General features: G+C 34.6%; 2 protein-coding genes across 2 annotated transcripts in view; one reads left to right on the top strand and one right to left on the bottom strand.

The window, feature by feature from the left end:
* LOC129802079 (uncharacterized) overlaps window positions 1-8,778 on the bottom strand; it is a 30,848-nt gene that overhangs the window by 5,682 nt on the left and 16,388 nt on the right. The gene's annotated exons all lie outside the window — the stretch shown is intronic.
* Window positions 2,870-4,323, top strand: LOC129802093 (uncharacterized). The gene is made up of 2 exons (XM_055847666.1): window positions 2,870-3,176; window positions 3,243-4,323. Exon 2 carries the CDS (start codon window positions 3,250-3,252, stop codon window positions 4,321-4,323), a length of 1,074 nt encoding a protein of 357 aa, XP_055703641.1. The 5' UTR covers window positions 2,870-3,176; window positions 3,243-3,249.

Here is an 8,778-nt window from a genome sequence, read left to right on the forward strand (position 1 = left end):
CACGTATACAATTTTTATCACACTCCACGAATCGAGCCGGCTAGAGCACAAAAAGCTCACAAGGAGCTTTACATGGGGTAGCGCTGTAAAAAGAACCTTCCCACTGAAAGTTGATCATGCCTCAAATTGTCAAGGAAAAAGTATGGGGTAGCCCCCACACTTTTCACTCTCTCAGCAACATCACAGTTGACGGGCTTTTGCGGTAGGAAAAGAAGGAAGACACAATGAGCGAGAGACATTTCAATTTCCGCATAAAAGTGAGGCGAGACACGAAATGAATTGGATGGATTTCATAGGAGATACGCACTTCATAAAAAAGTTCATTGCTACTCTTACCGTCTCTCCAAAGATGCCAGGGGGTGTAGCTCAGCACAGTTATCCGCGGGGGCGCCTGCAAGATGGGAAGACAGTAAAAGAAAAATTCAGTGTGAGTCTAAACTGTGAGGGGATTTGAAACACATAACAATCTTTTTTAGAGGCCAATAATGCATAAATTTTGAACTTGAGAGAGTGAATTAGCGAAAGATTTAGAAGTTTTTCTTTTAGAGCTTTCTGTTGACTGTAAAGATCATTTTTCATTATACGTAACATATTGCACAGATAAAATTAAGTGAATTCATAAATCATATTTCTTTTCATTATTTTTTGGAAAAGTTTTAAAATAATCTAACTAATATTGTCACTGTGAATGATAGTTTCAGAAATAATTCATCAAAAGTGTTCATAAAATAATGTCGATCAACAACAAATTATTAAAATAATGTCGATCTAACAAGTGCGGGTACAATCCGGGAGTAGTTATGACACTTTTAATATTCGGGACTTTGGCTATCACACTTTGGACTTTCATGAATTTTGATTTTTGGGAGATTAGTTTATCGGGGATTTTGAGTTCTCATGAATTTGGCTTTTAGGATTTGGATCTAATTTAGAATTTGGTCCAATTCGGGGTTTTGGCTTATCGGAATTGTGGCCCATTCGGTATTTTGGTTTCTTGGGATTTTGACTTTTTGGAATTTGAATGCATTCAGAATTCTGGTTCATTCGAGATTTTGGATATTTTGGATTTTAATCCATTCGGGATTTTGGGCTTTTTGCGATTCTGATCTTGATCAATCCAGTTGATATTTCGTAAACATTTATCATGACTGGCGAAATCCCAAATGAATAGAAATACCGTCAAATCATACAACTTTGTACCACCCTATTTTTAGACACTTTAGACATGATAACCTCTCTTGCGGAATTGGTAGTTGCGAGGAAGCTCTCCAAAAATTCGGCAATATAGCTCTAACATACACAAAGTGATCATGGATATTCCCTTTTATATGCTTATTACTAAAGGTTGGTAAAAATTCCATCATTATCTGTGCTGTTTCTTCATTTTTCCAAATCTGCAGAAAAGTCCCCTCTAGAACATACATTTTAAAAAATTTCTAATTTATTTCATGGGTCTTATCGTATTCCTTGACAATTGAGGAGAAAATAGCTGAATCGGCGATTTCATAGGTTGTTCCATCTTCTTGTAGTAACGTGTTAATCTCAAAATAGAGAAAACGCAGTACAACTTTGTGTCACTAGTTTTCTCGATAATTTGACCCCCACATAATCGATATAAGTCAAATTTCAGTGTTTAGTAATATCTGGGACTCAGATCTTTCAAACAAGAAAAATTTGACCCCCTCCAACCCCCCTGACCTGAAATATTGGTCATGAAAGAATAAATTGTGCGACTTCTTATAATCATTTAGAGACTTTATTTATTTAGAGCCATTCTTGTGTAAATTAAAGGTCTTATGAAATGTACAATTCTTTGGAGCATTACAACTTCGACCGACCACCGACAGGGGCGCTATAATCGAAACATTGATTTTCGTAATTTCGAAATCGATTATTTCGAAATCTGTGTTTCCAATTTCGACGAAATTTTGATATGTTGTAGCTAAGGCTGAGACCTTTCTAATGGGGGGTCGCACTAGCCTCTCGATGTTACTTGAGTCGTCTTATAAAAAATAATTTATAAATAATAATAAATTGAATTAAATTAAAAGGAAAATTGAAATGAAACTTCTTATATGTACTGGTTAATCGTTAATACTTGTAGAGTAATGATTTTAAGCTAAAATTGTGAGATTGGACAAGTTCAAGACCAATTTACCGCTAAAAAGAAGGTGGCACAAAGTTGCACAACTTTGCTTTACACTTTTTGCCAGATACAAGAAATTTTCCTCCTTGTCCAAAGATACGTGCATTTTTTTCTACCATGGGGCTATATTCTAGAGATGTGTAGTTATCTTGGATAAAAATCTCATTCACATATCTCAACTAATTTGGAAAATATTCAAGAAAAACACGAAAAAGTAGCACAAAGTTGTGTGATTTGACAATAAAAATTGTAGTTACAAGAAATATAAATTGGGCATATTATTAGTTGATATACAATGAATACAATACAATCGTTATACAATGAAAATGTTTATATTGAAGCAAATTTCCTATGCTTGTGTAGGAGAAACTCTTCAGGGAGGTCATAAGGTAAGAAAAAATTGTCAAAAGTGGGGAAAGGTGAAATGAATATCTAATGTTCTCACGCGCTTTAACTCTTTCGTCTCCTTTGGGACTCTGGGTACCCATGGAAAAAAAGAATTTTTTTAGACTACTTAGAATAGATAAAATTCCGATTCTTATGGATGATTACAAACTAGAAGGATGTCCAAATCTAGGATATTTTTTGCAGGATCCCAATTAACTCCTGAGCTAAGATATTTTTAGTCAAAAATCGTGAATTTTCGATTTTCTGCTTCCTTGCACATATTGTGACTTTTTTGATATTTCTAGACCCGAATAAGGAAAAACCTCTCGGGGCCAATGAGTATGATAACTAACAATTACAGATTGCATAAATTCGAAAAACAATTCTTTCTTAAATTTTCAAAAAACTTGTTCAAACTTGATGGGTATTCTCGTCCCCAAGGATTTTGAGGTAAAAATGTAAGGTTATCCCGCCAATTGTTTTTTGACACGAACCCTATAAAAACATTTCAACATGGTGAGTTGGTGTGACAACTTGAGGTTATGATGTCTTCTAATTCGATCTGAAGGTCTTCCAAAAATATTTGACTGAATTGCGTGCTTTGATTTTCCATCAATTTGCCCCAAGAACAAGTACAGAAAAGGTAATATTAGTGATTTTCTCTTTTTCTTGTGTGTCTCGTAATATATTTTCTGGATTTTCTGTTTAGATTTTAGATGACAGCTTCAATGAAAGATTTTCATGGTGAAGAAACCTTTATAGTCTTTGTGGACAACAGCGATGATGAGGAGTGTTTTGGAGCATTTCAGGATAGAGAGCTCATCGAAGTAGATGTCGGAGATGATGAAGAAATATCCCAGGAAAAGTTGAACCCAGATCTAGGCGAAACCATCCCCACTGTCGCGAAAAAGTCAAAAATCTGCATACCTTTTCCGGACAATAGCGATGATGAGGAGTGTTTTGCAGGATTTGATGAGAACGTGTTGATGGCAGAAGGCGTTAATGTGGCGGAAGCCGAAAGGGTATCTCAGGAAAACTTGATTACTTACAAAATACTTAACATTTTGCTTGCAAAAAACATATTTGCATGCGGCACCGTACAAAAAAATCGCAAAAATTTGCCAGAACTGAATCCAGATAAGAAGATGAAGAGAGGACACATTGATTGGCAGTGTTCAGGACGCATTGTATGTGTAAAGTGGATGGACAATCGCTCGGTCATGCTCCTCTCAAATTATATGTCGCCAACAGAAATGGTGAAGGTGCAGAGACGGCAGTCTGGGACATCACAGAAGCTGGAGCTAAATTGTCTGAAAATTGTCCACACTTACAATCAACACATGAATGGGGTGGATATCATGGACCAGAAAAAGTCATATTATGAGCAAGATAGAAAGTGCGCGGCAAAATTCTACCTAAAATTATTCTTTGATATTCTGGACATTGGTATAAACAACGCGTGCATCGTTTACAACGAAATGTCACAGGAGAAAGACATTGGAAGATCACTCACACTGCTGCAGTTCAGACAGGAAGTGGCTAGATGTCTCATTGGTGATTATAGGAGTAGGACACGAGCGCCTCCCACTATTAGACATTCTAATGAACTACTTCAACCCCTCCAGCACTGTCCAGTTTGGATAAAAATAAGAAGCCGGTGCCACCTGTGTTATACGAAAAATAAAGTAGACAGCAGGACCTTTTGTAAATGTGAAGCATGCGGAGTGTATCTATGCTTCAATTCAACACGCAACTGCTTCAAACAGCATCATGATCCAAAAAGTATGTAAAAGGTGAAAAGAAAAGAATGTTTGGTTACATTTGCTTTTATTTATCAACATGGGGTAAATTAAGCTAATTCAAAACCTGCTCCAAATGGAAACGCCATTGTCATCATGATAAATACAGTACTAAATAATTATATTTATATATTTTCTATACCACAGTTTCATTATTTAGTTAATTTTGCTCCAAATAAAGCGAAAATCCATTCATATTCACACATTTTAATTTGTTAATTTCTCAGAAAAATTAAAAGTGTTCCTTTTCACCATCGAATTTTTCTTCGATCGACCATGTTTTCCAATGAAAAACACAATGAGATGACTTTTGTTTATTTGTTTTGTTTAACATTTATATCATATTTCTGGCTAATTTTGGTTAAATTAAGTGTTAATCTTTATTGTTAATGGTACGTGAAGTTTTAAAATGAAATAATTACCTATTTCGTGAACAAAAAGGGTTTTTCTGAAATGTCTACAAATACTTCAATAGGAAACCCAGAAAATATGATTTTTTTGGAGAGATTTTCTTGTTGTTTTAGATGGGAAAGAAGAAAAGACAAGGAATAAGTACAAATCCTGTACTCAGGAGCAACTCAACAAGGTTTTGGAAGCCTTTCGTCGCGGTTTCACTTACACTTACAGTGTTTGTCTCCAATTAGAAACTTTCCCTTGTCTCCATTTGGATTTATTTGTTTCCAATAGAAGCATTTTACGCTCGCGTATTTTTCTTGTATTTAAGAAGCTTTTAAATTATATCTAAAGAATTTTCACAAAACAGTAACACTCTAGAAGAGTCAAGGAGCAAATTTATGTAATTCTCTTCAGAAAAAATATAAACTATGATGTGTTGAATCTTCTGTCAAAGTCAAAGCGTCTGGAAATAGTTTTGAATTAGGACATTTACCCTATTTTCTTTGTAAGTCGATACAGCGAGTTCAACGATTGTCCTTCTGAAGCTGTGAGTTTCTTATTTATGTAAAATTTCTGGTGAACAATCTTTTCAGATTTGTCATTGATGCGAACGGATTATTCTGGACTTATCCATGGAGCAGTCCGACGAACCTTAGAATGTTCCCTCGAAAATTCCAAGCACAAGTGTTATTGGAGTGTCTTTTTTTACATTCTGACGGATTGTTTGACAGATAGAAGTGTGCTGATTTTCCTCGGGAAAATTTTTCCTGATAATGATGAATCCAGATTGTCCAGGAAGTGTTTTTTTGACTCTTGGGAAACTTTAATGTGTCTACAATAACATCGTGTTGAAAGAAATGTGTGTTAAAGTGTTATTGTGTGAAATATGTTGAGGTATCTGTTGGCAAGCAGGAATTTGGTGTCTTCTTGACCACTTCCTGGACATCCCACAAGATACTGGTCAATAATTCTTCTTGTTTTAGTGATCAACATTGTAAAGGAGTCATTTGACATGCAAAAATAATTCACAAAATTGATATTATTGGCTTTTGGAAAATTGAAGTTTGTCCAAGTTTCTATTTTTTGCGTTCATTTGGGGACGAGAGTTCACATGAGTTTTCCAATTTCCCAGAGGCGGAGAAAATTCTTTCTCTACAAAAGTATCATATTTGACCAGTAAGACTTACAATAAAGTGAGTTTTACTGAAATTCGTTCGCTGGATATGTTGTGGTCCGGAAAGAGTTAAGAAAAAACACCCATTACGTAAATTGTTCTCCCCGAACAATCTAAAAGAAATTATAAAATTTCTCGTAGAATTATTATATTTTTGAATTACTAAAATCTTCAAACAATACATTTTTTCTAAATATTATATTTATGTTAAACTTGCAATATGAAATAGGACATTCGGATCTCATTAACTTTTAATTTGTGAGGAGTGGTTCGCTTATGTCGTATCGTATTACAGAAGCTCCTTATTAATCAGTTCTAGTTTCTATATTGTTTTAAAGTATGGGGTATAGTGGGTATAGTCGAAAAACATATTTGACTAAGTCGTAAGTTTTTAGCCTCTTTTAGAGTCTTTAGCGTTGTAAAATTGAACAGTAAAAATTGGTATTTTTCTAACCAGGTAATAGAAATAAAAATATTGAAGCTTTAAACAAAGGATTTAGTATTCTTTAATAAAAAAACACACCTCATTATCAAAAACACAAAATTAAATGTGTTAAACAAAACTTTCAAACCGATAAAACTATTTAAAATTCAGTTTAAAAAAGTTTTCCATGAACATAATCTAACTCTATAAATTGAATTTTCTGAACCTGTTTTTTTTTTCATTTACACAGACAGTTAAAATTCACTGAGGAGGATCAAGAAAATTGAAAACTCTTATGTTCTGCATATTGCAAGCTTTTTAAACGCCCCAAAAATTGAGCAATCACTCACGAAATTTGTAGCATTTTAGGCCGTTCTGCGCTAACAGAAGATATAGTCTTGGAAAATTTAAATGTACACAGGATGACAAAAGGTCGACTTCAGTGTGAAATTTCCTGAATAAATAAGGCAAAAAAAGGTATTTCCGCATAAAGTTTTTGTAGGGAAAGAGGAAGCTTTTTCCATGATGTCTCTTTTGCCGAGACAAGTATTTTCCTGACTGGAAATGCTCTAATGAAATGAGAAAACAATTTTATTCTTCATGGCTGTAGATAGAAGACTATTCACCTCTTAGAGGTTCTGATGTGACACATGGATGGGTTATTTCACGTGATGAAAGTCAATAAAATGCGTCAGATGGGAAATTAGAAAATTAATTTTTGTTTCTTGTGTGGTCCTTTTATTTGTAAGACATTGGTCTGACATTTTTGGCTAGTCCGAGAGTTTCCTGGGAAAAATGAGCGAGAGGGTTATTAAAATATTTTTAAGACGTCAACAGAGCACAAGTTCTTGCAATAAATCTAACGATTAGAAAGCCATCATGCGCGTAGCGACAAAACAAATATTTACGCTTCGTTTCCGTTTTGCCTTGTGTGCGCTTAAAGCTCAGCCAAAAGCACTTTGATATTCCCAACAGTCGACAGACATGAAAAGGATGAATGTATTTCCTTCGTTCCCATCACAGAACATTCACTTCAATTTCGAGTGGATATTTTCATAGATAAGAAATTAAGATTAAAGACTCAATAAAAAGCATATCCATAAAGAAGTTTTTCATGTGAAATTTCTAAGATCTCGTTTTACACAAACTGAGATGAAAGGTTAGTTTATAGAGTAGAACTATCAATTTTAATACGGTTTATGTCACCTTAAATAAATGGCTTAAATAATATCTAACAGTTCAATGTTATACGTTCAAGAATTCTGCAAAAACTTTAAATTGAAACAATAAAAAACAGCGTTAGCCGACACTCGGATAATTTCCGGACCATTGAAACATTTATCATTTAGTTTAGAGCGCACGGACCATTTGACAATTCTTAACCCAGTCAACGGCTGAACCTACAATTAGAGTGGTTCGAATTCTCGGTTCCCCGAAAAATGTATGGGTTCCCCGGGTCTCTGAAAAAATATTTAAGTTCCTCGGGTTCCCTGAAAAAATATGAGTTTCCTGGGTTCCTTGAAAAAATATTAGATTCCCGGGTTCCTTGAAAAAATATACGAGTTGCTCGGGTTTCTTGAAAAGATTACGGGCGTTACACGGGCTTCAGACCTAAGGCTTAGCCATTTAGCTTAACTCCTCTAATTCTACATCAGGCATGATTTTTTAGGAAATTGTTGTTTAGGATTAAATACTAAAGGAAAATAATTCATTAGATTTTGAAAAATCAATAAAATTGCTTCTTATTAAGATTTTTGAGACCTTCGGGAACTGGGCTAAACCTCCGGTCTGAAGCCGGCATTACCACGCACAGAGCCCAAACAATTAGAGACAGAGACTTAGGATTTTCAGAGGATCCCCCCACAAGTCGACCCTGGGACCTTTAATAAAGCACCCATTTTTCCCCACATCCCTACCCTCCCCTCCAAAACTAGGTTTTATGAGGATTACTCGAAAACGCGTCATACGTTCTTTTTTTTCATTTTTGGATATGTTTTAAAGATTAGCCAGGCGAAAATTTCGTGCTTATAAGGAAATACCGTTGAATTATTCCTAATAACGGTTTTTCAAAGTGAAAGGTTAAAAGATCTAGAGAGCGTATTTCGCAACCGAAATATTTGGAATATTTGGACTGGTAGGAAAGGTCTTAAAATTCCTGGCAAAGCTAAACTGGATCGTAACCGATAACTAATTTTTTATTCGAAATTCAATTACAGTGTCCCGCTTCGTTATTCGGATGACTGGGAGACAATATGACAGATGTCCGCTTCGTAATCCAGATGGATTTCTTGAATTTGTTTAACGTCTCGAAAATATAACACAAATGTTTTTTTTTTATAAAATTAGAATAAAAGTTTTAACGAAGCTCAAAAAGACATAATTAGAGAATTTTTATGCTATTATACTTCATTTATTAAACAAAAACATCACAGGATAATCCATTTTCATTATG

The sequence above is a fragment of the Phlebotomus papatasi genome, chromosome 1, assembly GCF_024763615.1.
Source record: "Phlebotomus papatasi isolate M1 chromosome 1, Ppap_2.1, whole genome shotgun sequence".
NCBI lineage: Eukaryota > Metazoa > Arthropoda > Insecta > Diptera > Psychodidae > Phlebotomus > Phlebotomus papatasi.